At 44.7% G+C, this 21,215-nt stretch overlaps 1 protein-coding gene across 4 annotated transcripts in view; it reads right to left on the bottom strand.

Annotated features, from left to right (window-relative positions):
* The window catches only part of LOC110492834 (protocadherin-15-like), a 303,674-nt gene that overhangs the window by 80,561 nt on the left and 201,898 nt on the right, over positions 1-21,215 (bottom strand). For all 4 annotated transcript variants that reach the window (XM_090201917.1, XM_090201916.1, XM_036946203.2 and 1 more), the window contains one exon: positions 2,033-2,161. In XM_090201917.1, coding sequence (XP_090058043.1) covers positions 2,033-2,161 — 129 coding nt within the window. The remainder of the gene's footprint in view (positions 1-2,032; positions 2,162-21,215) is intronic.

The raw sequence follows: 21,215 nt of genomic DNA, 5'->3' as shown, positions 1-21,215 counted from the left end.
AGTCTAGCCACGCACGCACACGCGTACACACACACACACACGCGCACACATGCACGCACACACACACAGTGGTGTAGTGGAGTGTAAACACAGGTATTCGCTCTTTGCCCATTTAGTGGGCATTGCCTATACTCACTTCTTAATCCCCATTGATGCGTATCAAAGTAGTGTAGTGGAGGTATACGCCATATCAATTAATAGGGCTGATGGAACAGATGGGAATGTTTAGCTTAACATTTTGATAAACTATTATTTCTTCCCATTTTAGGCGCAGTAATGTACACAAGGCAAAACGCCGTTTTAGAATGCGCACCGCATATGTGAGCGGACAGAGATGGACATATCTGCTAGAAATGCTCAAAGAGGGGAGATCTAAAGATGCCACAACTATCATGTGTTGCTAATATGACTAGGATAATCACATTGGCTGCTAGACATTGGAAAAAAAAGAATTGAACAAATAGAACAGGAGAACGCATAATGAAGAAGTCTTTATACAAATAATTGCCTCCACCTTTCTATGGTAGGCTTTGGGCTACAGGCTACTTTGAAGCAAGGTAAGACATTTCTCATAATATGAAGTAAAACATCCAGATTTCAAACAATTATGGATCAGGAAAAATATGGATAGTAATGATAGGCCTAACTGTCTTCTGGTAGATGGAAAAGCTTTCCCAAAAACCTTCTCTATTAAATACAAAGTAGCCTATGCCTACCTGGCATTATTTGCATAAATCCAGTGGCCATTCATTTTGCAAACCTCATCTCATGTGCTACAGAAACAATGCTAATCAAACAACAGTGCTAGGTGCCTGCACACTTCAATTAAAGGGTAACTACACCATTTTTTTTTTGTTGCCAGACTTCAAAAGTTGTCTGCTGATGTGATTTAAGCATTGTTATAGACTTTGAGAGCAAAAACCTGAAAAAATGGAAAACTTTGAATTTCAGACTCAGTTGACAGCCTCATTTATCTGTTTCAATAGTAGGCCTACTATTAGCCTACTGCACAGTACAGCTTGGGTTGGCCTGACTGTGAAAGACAAATATGGGATTCATCATTTTAGGTAATTCAGTGTGGATATCACTGTATCTCATATAATTTTTTTACACAGGGTGCCTTTCCTTCACCGAATGGGCGGTGTGGAATTTTTGGGGGCATACCCACTTCTCCAGGCACCACACACACACACACACACACACACACACACACACACACACACGTAAACAATCTAATTATTCACAACACAGCGGTCTGCTGTACTGTAGAAAAAAAACACAGAGTCCCACCAAAGATGTCTGCCTACATTATCCTCCGCTTATTCCACAAACAATCCCCAGCCCTATTATCCACACCACTAATTACAGCTCCTTGCAGCTTAACAGAGCCCAACAAAGCTACTCATTATGGGATGTCCCTGAACGTGACAAATGATTCAAATTTCATTTATTTAATTGGAAAATTATCAACAGCGGATCGGGCAGGGAGCCCTCCCTTTAAATGTAAGAGGTAAATATTTAGTTTTTTATCGTTTCTGGACGCTGTTGCCATAGTGATAACCGAAAGATACGGGCCTCCCTGCTTTGGGGCTCTTGGCAGCTGGGCACACATGCTGGGAGACAGGGGGGGATCGGCAGGCCTTGGCAGGCCTTGGCACCCTCACATCCCTGAGGGCCACTAACTACAATTAGCCGAATGGGACAGGGAGAGTAAGCAGGAGACAGACACCAGAGTCACAGAGGAACAGTAGGGTGTACTGCTGCAAGCCAGGTACATGTAAGTCAAACCGCATTGGGACAGACTTTCAATGTCAAAGGCCCCTTGGACATTATGCCAATGCAAGCTGCAATATACGTTCATAGATTCAGTACCACAGAAATATTACTCTACACGGCTAACCAGCCACAGTGCACTGACTTACTCATCAGACAGTATCTTAACATGAGTCCATTCTACAAGGGTCTATGGATGATTCAGTAATGTGGATTATACAGTGAGTACACAGAATGGCGGACATAAGAGCAGACTTACCTTTACTTGGCCCACAAAACAGTTGGCCTCCTCCTCTGTAACGGTTAGGTTTTGGGGCAGGAGCGGATCGAAGACAGGGTCATTATCGTTGACATCAGTGACCACAATATCCACAGTGGCCGTGGAGGTCTGGAAGCACAGAATAAAAAACGACACAATTATTGATCTAAGTTTTGAGAAAAGCTCTTTCTCTATCTAAAATAGTAAGTTAAAAGCACAGCAGACTTATCTGTATGTCATGCTTAACCCAATCAGAATGTGAGTGAATAAATACAAATCCATATTTTTTTCAGGTTATAGTCTTATGCTACAGCCCTTGGAATAATGATGACATACTGTATTTGCATTCACCATCATGTAATAAATAACTCATTTATTCAAACAGCACTTTCGTGCGTTTTGCCAGCAGCTCTTCGTTGTGCGTCAAGCATTGCGCTGTTTATGACTTCAAGCCTATCAACTCCCGAGATGAGGCTGGTGTAACTGATGTGAAATGGCTAGCTAGTTAGCGCGCGCTAATAGCGTTTCAAACATCACTCACTCTGAGCCTGTGGTCGTTTCCCTTGCTCTGCATGGGTAACGCTGCTTCAAGTGTGGCTGTTGTCGATGTGTTCCTGGTTCAAGCCCAGGTAGGAGCGAGGAGAGGGACGGAAGCTATACTGTTACACTGGCAATACTAAAGTGCCTATAAGAACATCCGATAGTCAAAGGTTAATGAAATACAAATGGTATAGAGAGAAATAGTCCTATAATTCCTATAATAACTACAACCTAAAACTTCTTACCTGGGAATATTGAAGACTCATGTTAAAAGGAACCACCAGCTTTCATATGTTCTCATGTTCTGAGCAAGGAACTTAAACGTTAGCTTTCTTACATAGCACATATTGCACTTTTACTTTCTTCTCCAACACTTTGTTTTTGCATTATTCAAACCAAATTGAACATGTTTCATTATTTACTTGAGGCTAAATTGATTTTATTGATGTATTATATTAAGTTAAAATAAGTGTTCATTCAGTATTGTTGTAATTGTCATTATCACAAATTTTTTAAAAAGTAAAAAAATCGGCCGATTAATCGGTATCGCCTTTTTTTGGTCCTCCAATACTCGGTATCGGCGTTGAAAAATGATAATTGGTCGACCTCTAGTACAGACATAGTGCATTGAATCTCTTCAGAAACCAGTATACATCACGCAACTTGCAGTCTCTTACAGAAAATAAGGCTTTTATAAAACTGTATCATCAAATAAATGCCTTTGCACTTCTAGCTACACTCTTACCAGAATGAAGAGCAGAATCCAGGAAGTACGAGCAGGTCAACAAGTACCAGTTAATTCCGTCATACTGTACTTAAGCCTGTTGGCTATAGAGGTTGGTATTTAAAAGCCAATATCATAGTGTGGAGAGTTCATCTGCAAATGACCCATCACTGTGACCATTTCTCTTGAACTTAATGTGCTCCTGAACCATTGGCAGACCGTGGGAGGAAGGAAGGCGGTCAATGCCGGTTATCTAACATCTCAGCCCTTAAAGGTTTAGTCTGTAATTTGTAATGTTACAGATGGACTGGGTGTGTTTGTCCTGATTCGCTGTTTCACAAATATGATGGAATCTCCACCTAAAAAGCCAATTTGGTCGTTTTTAAACTGGCAGTATCAGAGCAGGCCATTTAATGGATTAAGAATATATATATACATATATGTCACAGCAGCATTGGACTAAGATACAGTGGCATAGTATAGAGTACAGTATATACACATGAGATGGGTGAGGCAATATTTACAAACAACTAAAGTGACTAAGATACTGTAGAATAGTATAGAGTACAGTTTACACATATGAGATGAGTAATGCAAGATGTGCAGACTTTATTAAAGTGGCTAGTGTTTCATTTCCTTAAAGTGGCCAGTGATTCCTAATCTATGTCTATAGGCAGCAGCCTCTGATGTGCTGGAGATGGCTGTTTAACAGTCAGTGGTGTAGCATAGCATAATACAATGCCGCATATATACATATGAAATGGGTGATGCAATATGTAAACACAATTTAAAAGTGACTAAGATACTGTAGAATAGTGTGGAGTGCAGTTTATACACATGAGATGAGTAATGCTTGATACGGAAACATTATTAAAGTGGCTAGTGATCCATTTCTACAAGTGGCCAGTGATTTCTAATCTATATCTATAGGCAGCCGCCTCTGATGTGCTAGTGATGACTGTTTAGCAGTCTGATGGCCTTGAGACAGAAGCTGTTTTTCAGTCTCTCGGTCCCAGCTTTGATGCACCTGTACTGACCTCGCCTTCCGGATGATAGCGAGGCGAACAGGCAGTGGCTCGGGTGGTTGATGTCCTTGATGATCTTTTTGGCCTTCCTATGGCATCGGGTGCTGTAGGTGTCCAGGAGGGCGGGGAATTTGCCCCTGGTGATGCGTTGGGCAGACCGCACCCCCCTCTGGAGAGCTTTGCGGTTGTGGGCGCTGCAGTTGCCATACCAGGCGGTGATACAGCCCGATTTTTCTGGCACCACACTCCCAGAGCCCTCACCTCTTCCCTGTAGGCTGTCTCATCGTTGTTGGCAATCAAGCCTACTACTGTTGTGTCATCTGTACACTTGATGATTGAGTTGGAGGTGTGCTTGGCCACGTAGTCATGGGTGAACGGAGTACAGAAGGGGGCTGAGCACGCACCCTTGTGGGGCCCCAGTGTTGAGGATCAGTGAAGAGGATATGTTTTTTCATACCTTCACCACCTGGGGGCGACCCTTCAGGAAGTCCAGGACCCAGTTCCACAGGACAGGGTTCAGACACAGGGCCTCGAACTTGATGATGAGCTTGGATGGTACTATGTTGTTGAATGCTGAGCTATAGTCAATGAACAGCATTCTTAGATAGGTATGACTCTTGTCCAGATGGGATAGGTGTGCAGTATGGTGGCGATCTCATCGTCTATGTATCTATTGAGGCGGTAAGCAAATTTAAATGGATCTAGGTTGGCAGGTAAGTTGGAGGTGACATGATGCTTGACTAATCTCTCAAAGCACTTCATGATGACATGGGGCGATAGTCAATTAGTTAAATTACCTTTGCTTTCTTAGGTACAGGGACAATGGTGGCCATCTTGAAGCATGTGGGGACAACAGACTGGGATAGGGAAAAATTGAATATATCTGTAAACACACCAGCCAGCTGGTCTGTGCATGCTCGGACGACGTGGCTGCCTTGTGAGGGTTAGCACATGCTCTGACGACCATCTGGGCCGGCTGCCTTGCGAGGGTTAACACACATAAATGTCTTACTAACATCAGCAACGGAGTATTATCCTCAAAAGCGAGCGAAGAAGGTGTTCAGCCTGTCTGGAAGAAAGACATCGGTGTCCGCGACGTGGCTGGTTTATCCGTAGACCCTGCCACATACATCTGGTGTCTGAGCCGTTGAACTGGGACTCAGCTTTGTCCCTATACCGAAGTTCAGCATGCTTGATTTCTTTGCGGGGGGGGGGAACAACTACACTGTTTGTATTCTTCCAAATTCCAAAGTCTTCTTGCCCTGGTTAAATGCGGTGGTTCTCGCTTTCAGTTTTGCGGGAATGCTTCCATCTATCCACGATTTTTTGTTGGGGTAGATTTTAGTAGTCACAGTGGGTACAACATCTCCTATGCACATCCTGATAAACTCATTCACTGTATCGGTATTGGTGTCGATATATTTTCTGAAGCTACTCTGAACATATCCCAGTCCACGTGATCAAAACAATCTTGAAGCGTGGATTCCAATAGGTCAGACCAGCATTGAATAGTCCTTACCACAGGTGCTTCCTATTTGAGTTTCTGCCTATAAGAGGAGCAAGATGGAATCATGGTCCAATTTGCTGAATGGAGGGCACGGGAGGGACTTATTTGCATTCTGGAAGGTAGTATAACAAATGAAATCAAATCAAATTTATTTTTATAGCCCTTCGTACATCAGCTGATATCTCAAAGTGCTGTACAGAAACCCAGCCTAAAACCCCAAACAGCAAGCAATGCAGGTGTAGAAGCACGGTGGCTAGGAAAAACTCCCTAGAAAGGCCAAAACCTAGGAAGAAACCTAGAGAGGAACCAGGCTATGTGGGGTGGCCAGTCCTCTTCTGGCTGTGCCGGGTGGAGATTATAACAGAACATGACCAAGATGTTCAAATGTTCATAAATGACCAGCATGGTCGAATAATAATAAGGCAGAACAGTTGAAACTGGAGCAGCAGCACGGTCAGGTGGACTGGGGACAGCAAGGAGTCATCATGTCAGGTAGTCATGGGGCATGGTCCTAGGGCTCAGGTCAGTTGAAACTGGAGCAGCAGCACGGCCAGGTGGACTGGGGACAGCAAGGAGTCATCATGTCAGGTAGTCCTGGGGCATGGTCCTAGGGCTCAGGTCCTCCGAGAGAGAGAAAGAAAGAGAGAAGGAGAGAATTAGAGAACGCACACTTAGATTCACACAGGACACCGAATAGGACAGGAGAAGTACTCCAGATATAACAAACTGACCCTAGCCCCCCCCCAACACATAAACTACTGCAGCATAAATACTGGAGGCTGAGACAGGAGGGGTCAGAAGACACTGTGGCCCCATCCGAGGACACCCCCGGACAGGGCCAAACAGGAAGGATATAACCTAATATATAGGACGCCTGCGTCTTGTGACCGTAGCGTACGTGTAGGTATGTACGGCAGGACCAAATCAGGGAGATAGGTAGGAGCAAGCCCATGTAATGCTTTGTAGGTTAGCAGTAAAACCTTGAAATCAGCCCTTGCTTTGACAGGAAGCCAGTGTAGAGAGGCTAGCACTGGAGTAATATGATCAATTTTTTTGGTTCTAGTCAGGATTCTAGCAGCCGTATTTAGCACTAACTGAAGTTTATTTAGTGCTTTATCCGGGTAGCCGGAAAGTAGAGCATTGCAGTAGTCTAACCTAGAAGTGACAAAAGCATGGATTAATTTTTCTGCATCATTTTTGGACAAAAAGTTTCTGATTTTTGCAATGTTACGTAGATGGAAAAAAGCTGTCCTTGAAATAGTCTTGATATGTTCTTCAAAAGAGAGATCAGGGTCCAGAGTAACGCCAAGGTCCTTCACAGTTTTATTTGAGACGACTGTACAACCATTAAGATTAATTGTCAGATTCAACAGAAGATCTCTTTGTTTCTTGGGACCTAGAACAAGCATCTCTGTTTTGTCCGAGTTTAAAAGTAGAAAGTTTGCAGCCATCCACTTCCTTATGTCTGAAACACATGCTTCTAGCAAGGGCAATTTTGGGGCTTCACCATGTTTCATTGAAATGTACAGCTGTGTATCATCCGCATAGCAGTGAAAGTTAACATTATGTTTTCGAATAACATCCCCAAGAGGTAAAATATATAGTGAAAACAATAGTGGTCCTAAAACGGAACCTTGAGGAACACCGAAATTTACAGTTGATTTGTCAGAGGACAAACCATTCACAGAGACAAACTGATATCTTTCCGACAGATAAGATCTAAACCAGGCCAGAACTTGTCCGTGTAGACCAATTTGGGTTTCCAATCTCTCCAAAAGAATGTGGTGATCGATGGTATCAAAAGCAGCACTAAGGTCTAGGAGCACGAGGACAGATGCAGAGCCTCGGTCCGATGCCATTAAAATGTCATTTACCACCTTCACAAGTGCCGTCTCAGTGCTATGATGGGGTCTAAAACCAGACTGAAGCATTTCGTATACATTGTTTGTCTTCAGGAAGGCAGTGAGTTGCTGCGCAACAGCCTTTTCTAAAATTTTTGAGAGGAATGGAAGATTCGATATAGGCCTATAGTTTTTTATATTTTCTGGGTCAAGGTTTGGCTTTTTCAAGAGAGGTTTTATTACTGCCACTTTTAGTGAGTTTGGTACACATCCGGTGGATAGAGAGCCGTTTATTATGTTCAACATAGGAGTGCCAAGCACAAGAAGCAGCTCTTTCAGTAGTTTAGTTGGAATAGGGTCCAGTATGCAGCTTGAAGGTTTAGAGGCCATGATTATTTTCATCATTGTGTCAAGAGATATAGTACTAAAACACGTGAGCGTCTCTCTTGATCCTAGGTCCTGGCAGAGTTGTGCAGACTCAGGACAACTGAGCTTTGAAGGAATACGCACATTTAAAGAGAAGTCCGTAATTTGCTTTCTAATAATCATCATCTTTTCCTCAAAGAAGTTCATGAATTTATCACTGCTAAAGTGAAAGTCATTCTCTCTTGGGGAATGCTGCTTTTTAGTTAGCTTTGCAACAGTATCAAAAAGGAATTTCAGATTGTTCTTATTTTCCTCAATTAAGTTAGAAAAATAGGATGATCGAGCAGCAGTAAGGGCTCTTCGGTACTGCACAGTACTGTCTTTCCAAGCTAGTTGGAAGACTTCCAGTTTGGTGTGGCGCCATTTCCGTTCCAATTTTCTGGAAGCTTGCTTCAGAGCTCGGGTATTTTCTGTGTACCAGGGAGCTAGTTTCTTATGAGAAATGTTTTTAATTTTTAGGGGTGCAACTGCATCTAGGGTATTGCGCAAGGTTAAATTGAGTTCCTCAGTTAGGTGGTTAACTGATTTTTGTCCTCTGGCGTCCTTGGGTAGACAGAGGGAATCTGGAAGGACATCAAGGAATCTTTGTGTTGTCTGTGAATTTATAGCACGACTTTTGATGTTCCTTGGTTGGGGTCTGAGCAGATTATTTGTTGCAATTGCAAACGTAATAAAATGGTGGTCCGATAGTCCAGGATTATGAGGAAAAACATTAAGATCCACAACATTTATTCCATGGGACAAAACTAGGTCCAGCGTATGACTGTGACAGTGAGTGGGTCCAGAGACATGTTGGACAAAACCCACAGAGTCGATGATGGCTCCGAAAGCCTTTTGGATTGGGTCTGTGGACTTTTCCATGTGAATATTAAAGTCACCAAAAATTAGAATATTATCTGCTATGACTACAAGGTCCGATAGGAATTCAGGGAACTCAGTGAGGAACGCTGTATATGGCCCAGGAGGCCTGTAAACAGTAGCTATAAAAAGTGATTGAGTAGGCTGCATAGATTTCATGACTAGAAGCAAAATTGTTTTTATGTAAATTGAAATTTGCTATCGTAAATGTTAGCAACACCTCCGCCTTTGCGGGATGCACGGGGGATATGGTCACATTTAACACAGTAAATTCATCAGGCTTAAGCCATGTTTCAGTCAGGCCAATCACATCAAGATTATGATCAGTGATTAGTTAATTGACTATAATTGCCTTTGAAGTAAGGGATCTAACATAAAGTAGCCCTTTTTTGAGATGTGAGGTATCATGATCTCTTTCAATAATGACAGGAATGGAGGTGGTCTTTATCCTAGTGAGATTGCTAAGGCGAACACCGCCATGTTTAGTTTTGCCCAACCTAGGTCGAGGCACAGACACGGTCTCAATGGTGATAGCTGAGCTGACTACACTGACTGTGCTAGTGGCAGACTCCACTATGCTGGCAGGCTGGCTAACAGCCTGCTGCCTGGCCTGCACCCTATTTCACTGTGGAGCTAGAGGAGTTAGAGCCCTGTCTATGTTGGTAGATAAAATGAGAGCACCCTTCCAGCTAGGATGGAGTCCGTCACTCCTCAGCAGGTCAGGCTTGGTCCTGTTTGTGGGTGAGTCCCAGAAAGAGGGCCAATTATCTACAAATTCTATCTTTTGGGAGGGGCAGAAAACAGTTTTCAACCAGCGATTGAGTTGTGAGACTCTGCTGTAGAGCTCATCACTCCCCCTAACTGGGAGGGGGCCAGAGACAATTACTCGATGCCGACACATCTTTCTAGCTGATTTACACGCAGAAGCTATGTTGCGCTTGGTGATCTCTGACTGTTTCATCCTAACATCGTTGGTGCCGACGTGGATAACAATATCTCTATACTCTCTACACTCGTCAGTTTTAGCTTTAGCCAGCACCATCTTCAGATTAGCCTTAACGTCGGTAGCCCTGCCCCCCGGTAAACAGTGTATGATCGCTGGATGATTTGTTTTAAGTCTAATACTGCGGGTAATGGGGTCGCCAATGACTAGTTTTCAATTTGTCAGAGCTAATGGTGGGAAGCTTCGGCGTCTCAGACCCCGTAACGGGAGGAGTAGAGACCAGAGAAGACTCGGCCTCTGACTCCGACCCGCTGCTTAATGGGGAAAACCGGTTGAAAGTTCCTGTCGGCTGAATGAGCGACACCGGTTCAGCGTTCCTACAGCATTTCCTTCCAGAAACCGTGAGAAAGTTGTCCGGCTGCGGGGACTGTGCCAGGGGATTTATACTACTATCTCTACTTACTGGTGGCACAGACGCTGTTTCATCCTTTCCTACACTGAAATTACCCTTGCCTAACGATTGCGTCTGAAGCTGGGCTTATAGCACAGCTATCCTCGCCGTAAGGCGAGTACAGTGACTGCAATTAGAAGGCATCATGTTATTGTTACTTCTTAGCTTCGGCTGTTGGAGGTCCTGACGAATCGTGTCCAGATAAAGCGTCCGGAGTGAAAAAGTTGAGGAAAAAAAAATGTATATATATAAACGGTAATTAAAAAGTAAAAACCGTAAATTTGTCAGGTAGCAAAACAGGTTGGCAACAAAACGCACAGCAACTCGAAAACAAGTCTGCAAGTTGTGACCAGAAATGACGTCAATAACAATGGTCGAGAGTTTTAGCAGCTCAAGTACAACAATCAATATGTTAATAGAATTTCAGGAGCCTTTTCCTCAAATTTGCTTTGTTACTATCCCCAGCTACAATGAATGCAGCCTCAGGATATGTGGTTTCCAGTTTGCGTGAAGTTCAGTTCATAAGTTCTTTGAGGGCCGTCATGGTATTCGCTTGGGCGGGATATAGACCGCTGTGGCTATTATTGATGAAAATTCTCTCGGGAGATAATACGGTCAGCATTTGATTGTGAGATATTCTACGTCGGGTGAACAGAAGGACTTGAGTTCCTGTTTGTTATCACAGTTACACCATAAGTTGTTAATCAGAAAACATATACCTCCGCCCTTCTGCTTCCTGGAGAGATTTTTGTTCCTGTCGACACGATGTACTGAGAACCCAACTGACTTTACAGTCAGACAGTATATCTCGAGAGTGCCATGATTCCGTGAAGCAGAGTATGTTACAATCCCTGGTGTCTCTCTGAAAATAAACTCTGGCCTTGAGCTCATCAATGTTATTATCCGGAGATTGGACATTAGCGAGTAAAATACTCAGGAGTGGTGGGTGTTGTGCACACTTCCTAAGTCGGACCAGAAGACTGCCTCGAGTACCTCTCCTCTGCCGGCGTTGTTTTGGGTCAGCCTCTGGAATAAATTGCTCTGGAAAGAACAAACAAAGGATCTGCTCCAGGGAAGTTGTAATCATAATGCTGCAAGTTCTGGTGAGTTACCGCCACTCTAATATCCAATAGTTCTTTCCGGCTGTATGTAATGACACAAAACAATTCCTGAGCTAATAACGTAAAAATAAGCAATTCCTGAGCTAATAACCCATCAGATCATCCTAACAGGACCATTTCTCACTGAAAACGGTCCTTTGAATGAGACAATAATACAGTATTTGTCAGAGCCAGACAGACGTCTGCATAATTTTTTCTTTTTTAAAGGTTTTATGTATTTTGTCTAAGAGCCAAAGAGCTCAACATATTGTGGCAGACGGCAGGGAGAGGTGAGGGGAGTGTTTATTGAGGGGAGATATCTTGCAGCCCGCTGGCTCTGGCCCCAATCCTTATATGGACTTCCTCCCCCAACGAGGTGAGGCTGTGGGTCAATAAGCCAGGGAGTACTTGGGGATAAAGGAGGAAGCAGCCTGCACAAAGGGGCAGAGAATGGAGAGAGAAACGTGAGTTATGAACAGTGGGAGAAGAGAGAACAATATCTATGAGATTACCCTTGCGACCTGGACTGTCGGAATCGTAGTCCCTTAATTCCCCTACCCATTATTTCAGTCCCTTTCAGCAGGATCACAATGGACCTGCTGGGACCTCTACCCAAGAGCAACAGAGGGCACCAATACATTCTAGTGATTCTGGATTATGCCACCAGGTACCTGGAAGCCATTACCCTGCTCACCATGGCCACCAAGGGAATCGCACGTGAGTTGGTCATGCTGTTCTCCCGAGTAGGCATCCCCGACGAGATATTGACTGACCAGGGCACCACGTTCATGTCATGAATCATGAAGGATCTATGCAAGCTAATGAAAATAACCCAAAGATTCAATCGTACCCTGAAGCAGGTGATAAAGAAGGTGATGGAGGCCAACGGAAAGAATTGGGACCAGCTGCTTCAAAAGGATTCTCTCCCTTCAAAATCCTGTACAGGAGATGACCCCGAGGACCGCTGGAAGTGGCTAAAGAAGCCTGGGAAAATCAACCGTCGCACCACCGAACCTTGGTGGTGCACGTGGGAGACATGAGCAATCAGATGGCAACCCTGTGGCCCCTGGTATGGGAACACATGCTGGAGGCCCAGGAGGCCTAAGTGCGGGTGTACAACAGAGGGGCACAACAAAGGGACTTTCAGACAGGAGACAAAGTGTTGGTGCTGGTCCCCACCTCATAATGCATGTTTTTGGCCCGATGGAACGTGCCATTCGAAGTCTTTGAGAAGGTGGGTGAAGTTAACTATAGGGTCAGACAGCCGAGACGTTGGCACCTGACCCATATTTACCATGTGAATTTGCTAAAGAAATGGAATGCACGTGATGTACTCTACACTATTTCCCCAAAGAAGGCTACCACAGACTCTGAGCCGGCAGAGGTGCCAATGGGGGAGCAGCTGAGCCAAGTTTTAGGTGTACCCCTGGAGAATGGAACGGACCATGAGAACGGCTTTTGGACTGTGAAGTAATTGGTGAATTCCCCCTTCTTTCCCAGTGTACAAAAATTCCTAATAAACTCCCCATTTTCATTCTAGTTGTGCTACTGGTGAATGTTTTGTTATTGAACTTGGTAATGTGGAAACCCCACACCCTTGAGCCTGCTACAATTACAGCACAGACCAAATTAGAAAGTTGTGGGAACATACGTTTTTGGTTTCCCATTGGTTTTGGGTACGAAGCCATACGCTTCCTGATCGGTAAAAGTGAACTTTTTAAAAAATGTTCTAAGAACGTAAGTTAAAATGTTGTCTGTTCTGGGAATGTTCATTTTTAGTTTGCAGGGAGGTTCTGAGAACATTTTACTTTGGTTTCCAATGAGGTTTCATTCTGAGAACAGAAATTATAGGTTATTTGAAGGTAATTAAATAATGTTCTGAAAACATGTTCCATTAGCTTAGGTTAACAGTTTTTAACTCCAAACACAAATACGCATAATAAATTATATGTGCCTAAGCATTAATCATGCAAACACATGTATGATGGCACAGCATCAGATTCAAACCTAAGGTTTTCTATCCATGGAATAGTCCACTGCACCATCAGGATGGAGTTAGCATGCCATGTTTTTGTTTGTTTTACTCCTACAAAGATGTTCACTTTAGTCTATTCAAAGAGACCCCATTTCAAAGGAAACAATCACTCATTAAGATCAGGTGTGAACAATTAGTGGGTGTGGCCAACACCTGAACACACGTAACAAGTGCCCAGGCTGTCTTGTGGCAGCCTAGGCAGAGAGCTTCTGTTAATTCTGTACATATTTAATATTTCATCACTTTTTATTTGTCAATAGCTAAATGAGTGCTCAAGTTTTAATATCATGAATTGGATTCCTGCACATAAATTGATGAAAATCAGTGTTCTCAACAAGCTAGCTAATGCTAGCTAGCCATTGTGTTTTCTTTCGAATTAAACCTAGACCTAATAAATGTAAACCTTTTTCACCAACGGTGATCCAAGAGGTGGCTGTGCATGCAGAGTTGGCCGTGGGCCAAGGAAGATAGGAAGTAAGGAGTGGGCTGCACCATATGGGAAGCTCAAACTTCATTGATACAGAGAATCTGCAGAGGGTGGAGACACCCTGACAACATAGAGCTGCCGCCACCTCTGCTGATCATCTAGCTATGAGCTTCCAGATCCACTCATGACCGCATCTCCCCATCTGGAGGCTTCAAGAAGCACTCAAACAGACTTGATCTAGAATAGGGCTCTCCAACTCTGTTACTGGAGAGCTACCGTCCTGTAAGTTGTCGCTCCAACCCTAATATAGCGCACCTGATTCTGGGGTTGAAACAAAAACCTACAGGGGGGTAGCTCTCCAGGAACAGGATGGAAGAGCACTGACCTAGAAGCACTCAAACAGACTTGATCTAGAAGCACTCAAACAGACTTGATCTAGAAGCACTCAAACAGACTTGATCTAGAAGCAGTCAAACAGACGTGATCTAGAAGCACTCAAACAGACTTGACCTAGAAGCACTCAAACAGACTTGACCTAGAAGCACTCAAACAGACTTGATCCATCTTATCTAGCTACTGTTGTAACCTATATCTCTTTTAACGTAAATTACTTCTGGCTGTTTATTTTGCTTAACAAGCACTGAGATTCTGTCTGTAATGAAAAGTGCTAGAAAAGTTTAATAAATTAATTTGATTCATATGCAGGATTGAGTGTTTTGTTGATGCTGAGAACAGAATGCATATTTAAATAATATTCTTAGAACATTCTCTGTTATTCATCGAACATTTTAACATTTTCTAAACAATGTGGGAACATGACTTTAAATAAAACCATGAGGAAAACCTGTAGGAAACATTATGCTGAAGTACTGAAATTCCCACAGAATGTTGTTTCTTAACGTTCTCTGAACTATTTGAGAACATTCCCAATGTCAAACCAGTTGGAGAAGGTTCCTAGAACATTACCAAAATTGAAATTAAATCGAACCATGTTTGAACTTTTAGGAAACGTTCTGTTAAAATAATGAAATACCAAGAAAACAACATGTGTTTGTCAAGTTCCTTAAATGTGCTGAGAATGTTCCAAAACCAAGCAACTATCCTGCACCATTCCCAGAAAGTTGTAGAAAGGTTGTAATGCAAAATAACCAAAATAACCACACTCTCACCAAGCTCTAAGAAACATATGGTTCTCAGAACATTATGTGCTAGCTGGGATAGTACTGAACTGTAAAGACACACATTCTGAGGTTATGAATGAAGCTACAGATATAGGATCTTAATTGATCACAATTTTGTTGCTGAGAATTTTCCTGCTATGCAGGAAACGCAGATGAGCTTTGTGATTTACATAAAGGCACTTAAAACCCTCACTAACACATGGTTATAGTAACAGTATTGCAATTTTCACATAGCCTATTTTCTTCCAGCTAATAGCCTAACAACCAATCAAGCAACATTATGGACTAAACATTAATGGTCAACTGAAGATCCTAAAGATGTATAGCTAGTCATCAGAGCACTAGCCTATGGGGAGAACTGAACTGTCATTAGCCAGCACACAGGGCTTCCCTGTTCAGAGAGAGAATGGAGCAGAAAACAAAGGAGGCCTCGTGTCCAGGTGTGCCCTCGCAGCAGGAAGCCACTTCCCTTTTCATTATCTCTTCTCAACGTCTCTCTTCCTTATTCTCTTCTCTGCGTTTAGCTATGAGCAAAGATCAAAGACACTCCTTCCCATTATTGCACACCCAGAGAAATGCAAATGTTTGGAAGAATCCAAACCAAAATAAAATGAGGATGTGTCGGTTTTGTAATGGTATTGCATGAAAGATGGAGCGTTTGAAAGGAGCAGGGATTCTTCACGACGCAAAACTCTATGATGAAAAACATCTATATGGTCCGTGAAACGTTTACTTGGAGCAACGAGGGTAGTAATGAGGGAACTGAACAAATACTACATTCAGCACTATTGCTTTGACATGAACACAATGTTGCTCTGCAGGTTGAACTGCATGTTGTTCTGCACATTGAACTTCATGTTGCTCTGCATGTTACTCTGCACGTTGAACTGCATGTGACTCTGCACGTTACTCTGCACGTTGAACTGCATGTTGCTCTGCACGTTACTCTGCACGTTGAACTTCACGTTGCTCTGCACGTTGCTCTGCACGTTACTCTGCACGTTGAACTTCACGTTGCTCTGCACGTTGCTCTGCACGTTGCACTGCACTTTGCACTTCACGTTGCTCTGCACGTTACTCTGCACGTTACTCTGCACGTTGCACTGCACGTTGCTCTGCACGTTGAACTTCACGTTACTCTGCACGTTGCTCTGCACGTTGCTCTGCACGTTACTCTGCACGTTGCTCTGCACGGTGCTCTGCACGTTGCTCTGCACGTTGCTCTGCACGTTGCTCTGCACGTTGCACTGCACGTTGCTCTGCACGTTGAACTTCACGTTGCTTTGCACGTTGCACTTCACGTTACTCTGCACGTTACTCTGCACGTTGCTCTGCACGTTACTCTGCACGGTGAACTTCACGTTGCTCTGCACGTTGCTCTGCACGTTGCTCTGCACGTTGCTCTGCACGTTGCACTGCACGTTACTCTGCACGTTACTCTGCACGTTACTCTGCACCTTACTCTGCACGTTACTCTGCACGTTGAACTTCACGTTGCTCTGCACGTTGCACTGCACGTTGCTCTGCACGTTGAACTGCACGTTGCTCTGCACGTTTCTCTGCACGTTGAACTTCACGTTGCTCTGCACGTTGCTCTGCACGTTGCACTGCACGTTGCACTGCACGTTACTCTGCACGTTGCACTGCACGTTGCTCTGCACGTTGAACTTCACGTTGCTTTGCACGTTACTCTGCACGTTACTCTGCACGTTGCACTGCACGTTGAACTGCACGTTACTCTGCACGTTGCACTGCACGTTGCTCTGCACGTTGAACTTCACGTTGCTTTGCACGTTACTCTGCACGTTACTCTGCACGTTACTCTGCACGTTGAACTTCATGTTGCTCTGCACGTTACTCTGCACGTTGAACTTCACGTTACTCTGCACGTTGCACTGCACGTTGCTCTGCACGTTACTCTGCACGTTGCTCTGCACGTTGCTCTGCACGTTGCTCTGCACGTTGCACTGCACGTTGCACTTCACGTTACTCTGCACGTTGCACTGCACGTTGCTCTGCACGTTACTCTGCACGTTGCTCTGCACGTTGCTCTGCACGTTGCTCTGCACGTTGCACTGCACGTTGCTCTGCACGTTACTCTGCACGTTACTCTGCACCTTACTCTGCACGTTGAACTTCACGTTGCTCTGCACGTTGCACTGCACGTTGCTCTGCACGTTGCACTGCACGTTGCTCTGCACGTTGCTCTGCACGTTGAGCTTCACGTTGAGCTGCACGTTGCTCTGCACGCTGCACTGCACGCTGCACTGCACGTTGCTCTGCACGTTGCTCTGCACGTTGCTCTGCACGTTGAACTTCACGTTGCTCTGCACGTTGCTCTGCACGCTGCACTGCACGCTGCACTGCACGTTGCTCTGCACGTTGCTCTGCACGTTGAACTTCACGTTGCTCTGCACGTTGCTCTGCACGTTGAACTGCACGTTGAACTGCAAGTTGAACTGCACGTTGAACTGCACGTTGAACTGCACGTTGAACTTCATGTTGCACTGCACTTTGCTGTGCACGTGTACCATCAAAAAGGAAAGAGTAATGCTATAGTAAGTAGCCATGTTCCCAACTGCCCTCATGCTCTAGCACATACGCACAAGTAATAAAATGAACGAACCCATTCATCACAGAAACACACAGGTTTTAAAACCGCTGTGTCTCTTTAAGACCAATAGTACAAGCAGTATTTATTAGCTATAACAGAGTGTTATGTAACACCTCTGGTTTGACTGTATAATGGCTACTGTCTCCCTCCCTTTCATGTGGGGCATGGCCCTGGACCTCGTCAAATAATATTGGCTGGCCCCGGGCCCTCCAGGCCCCTGTGGGACACCCGCAGGGGCCTGGAGGAACACATACCCCATCCAGGAGGTGACATCACCAGGGAGGGAGGTCATGCAGTTCTGGAGCGTCAGATACAGGTGTGTGTGTGTGTGTGTGTGTGTGTGTGTGTGTGTGTGTGTGTTGTGTTTTCCACTAGCGCCAGCTGTCGACTATACAGCCGATTACAGACTCATTTTCAGCCGGGAACTTTTTCCACTTACAGTAAATTAACTAAACTACTTTTCAATTCGCTAGTAAGAGAAAAGTCTGCCAAGCCCTCTCCCGCTTGAATGAACAATATGCATCTTCTAGCAGATAAGAGCATTGGGCCAGTAACTGAATGAACGCTGTATCGAATCCCCGAGCCAACTAGGTGAAAAATCTGTCGATGTGCCCTTGAGCAAGGCACTTAACCCTAATTTCTCCTGTAAGTTGCTCTGGTTAAGAGCGTCAGCTAAATCAGTGTTTCCCAACCAGGGGTACTTGGCCTATCCACAGAGGGTACTTTAGAACTCATGAGAACATAGGCTTACTGGTAAAATGCACATGAGGTGGTACTTGGTGGTACATTAACTTAAAAAGTTTGGGAACCACTGTGCTAAATGACTAAAATGTAAAATGCAAATGTAATTGACAGGACAGGGGCCTGTCAGTCACAAAGTGAGCGATGACAAGGAAACACTACTGGTTTGACAGTCTGCTTTCTGTCTCGCCTCTCGGGACCTGGGGGTGTGCGTTGCGGCTGCAGAAAAATGTCTTTACACAGAGAGAGAGAGCATGATTTTAGGTGTCCCATATAGCCTAATGTGAGTGAATTTGCACCACCCATATAACGTGGTAAAGATGAATCAAAATCTACTTAGCCTATTTTTTTCTGGCAAATTAATTTATTTTCTTTCATGTGCAGGATCCGACATTTACGTTGGCCCACGGCCAGTAAAAACAGTAGATCTCGTCAGTCACTAACTTTTCAGCGCATTTTTGCATTCCAGTTTAACATTTAACTACTCTGTCGCAGTCTATCATTGAAGATTCCAAACGTAAATGTCATGATATTTGTATTTGAGCAATACGATTGGCCGTTCAATCAAGCACCACCACCACCACCACCACCACCACCACCACCACCACCACCACCACCACCACCACCACCACCACGCTGCTGCGAGTCACAACTTCTCAAGCAGTCAAGCAGTACATGAGACGATGGCTGCAGTCCAAACACGTTATTATTCCCGCCTCAGCCATTGCGCCAGCCACTTTCCCTCAGGGGAATCCTCGTCGAAACTGGATGCAGTTTGATAGCCATCTTAAGTGGAGGTCCAATTTACTAACGTTGCCCCCTTGGCCCTCGATTTAGCTCAACGGAGCGAGTGAACAACTTTGGTCACTTGTGGGTTGATATGACCCACAATTCAATGCAAACTGTAGTCACATGTCAAACTCTGGTGGCAACGAAGTGTCACATTTAATCAACAAGGCTTGTCAGAAAAAAAGTATGAATCTAGCTTGCTATACTAGACCTCAAAAGTTTGTGGTCACTTAGAAATGTCCTTGTTTTTGAAAGAAAAGCATATTTTGTGTCCATTAAAATAACATCAAATTGATCAGAAATACAGTAGCTGGAAACGGCTGATTTTTTATGGAATATCTACATAGGTGTACAGAGGCTCATTATCAGCAACCATCTCCTGTGTTCCAGTGGCACGTTGTGTTAGATACAGGCTCAAAATGGCTAGAAACAAATAACTTTCTTCTGAAACTCGTCAGTCTATTCTTGTTCTGAGAATAGAAGGCTATTCCATAAAACTAGCTAGCCAGCTATGGGTAACTGTAGCTAGCTACCTGACAGGAGTGCTAGCTAGATTTGTTAGCCTACTCGGTACATTCGTAGCTTTAGGTTGGTTGTTTTTAAGATCAACTTCAAGATTTCCACCAAGGATGTTGCCTCTCCGACCATCACTCTCCCTCGCTTTGGCAAGGGACATTTAAGGTACACTCGGATGTGACGATGTAAAACGTAATTTAAGGGCTGAGAGTTTAGATCCGAGGGCTGTCTACTTTGAGTTTGCAATGCAGCCGATGCCTTCACAAAGCACACGCGAGCTGTCCAAAGCAAAAAGAAGCACCCATCAATTATTTATTTTTTCTCAATAAAGTGATTTTCAAATGTAAACCTTCCATAGTAAACATACTAGCAATATGCTGGCTACTGTTAATAGTCTGTAAAAAGAACGGTACAAAAAGAGACCTAGCATTCCTCTTGGCTAGCCTACTGTAGCCATGACAATATCTCTTTTGGAACGTTAGTCTTAAAGGGTCAGGGTCCTATTATCAAATCTTCTCAAAATGACATACTTTAGAAACAAAAATGAACGCAATTAATACAACGCAATTCTAAAGAATAAAATAATGACTTGCATTGCTAAATTATATTACACAGCTTTTTAATACACATCACAATAACTATTTATAGCTGAATATAGAGAGAAGCCACGCCAACCTATAGGCCTTGCATTACCCTAATGCATTTAAGAACTACACTATGTCCGGGCCAGTAGAAATTCAGTTTGGGACAGTAGATTTTTGGTCAACCGAGAAATAAAGTTAACGTTGGGCCCTGGTGTATTTCATAGGCAGCCACAGAGTGGTGGGGCATAGGCCATGGAGTGGTGGAGCATAGGCCATGGAGTGGTGGGGCATAGGCCGTGGAGTGGTGGAGCATAGGCCACGGAGTGGTGGGGCATAGGCCGTGGAGTGGTGGAGCATAGGCCGTGGAGTGGTGGGGCATAGGCCATGGAGTGGTGGAGCATAGGCCGCGGAGTGGTGGAGTATAGGCCACGGAGTGGTGGGGCATAGGCCGCGGAGTGGTGGAGCATAGGCCGTGGAGTGGTGGGGCATAGGCCACGGAGTGGTGGGGCATAGGCCACGGAGTGGTGGAGTATAGGCCGCGGAGTGGTGGGGCATAGGCCGCGGAGTGGTGGAGCATAGGCCGTGGAGTGGTGGGGCATAGGCCACGGAGTGGTGGGGCATAGGCCACGGAGTGGTGGAGTATAGGCCGTGGAGTGGTGGGGCATAGGCCACGGAGTGGTGGGGCATAGGCCACGGAGTGGTGGGGCATAGGCCGTGGAGTGGTGGGGCATAGGCCGTGGAGTGGTGGGGCATAGGCCGCGGAGTGGTGGGGCATAGGCCGCGGAGTGGTGGGGCATAGGCCGCGGAGTGGTGGGGCTTAGGCCGCGGAGTGGTGGGGCTTAGGCCGCGGAGTGGTGGGGCATAGGCCGTGGAGTGGTGGG

This window comes from Oncorhynchus mykiss, chromosome 16, assembly GCF_057628025.1.
Source record: "Oncorhynchus mykiss isolate SJ-2025 chromosome 16, ASM5762802v1, whole genome shotgun sequence".
Taxonomy (NCBI): Eukaryota; Metazoa; Chordata; class Actinopteri; order Salmoniformes; family Salmonidae; genus Oncorhynchus; species Oncorhynchus mykiss.
The sequence above is the reverse complement of the archived record's forward strand: the minus strand, read 5'-3'. Positions and strand labels throughout refer to the sequence as shown.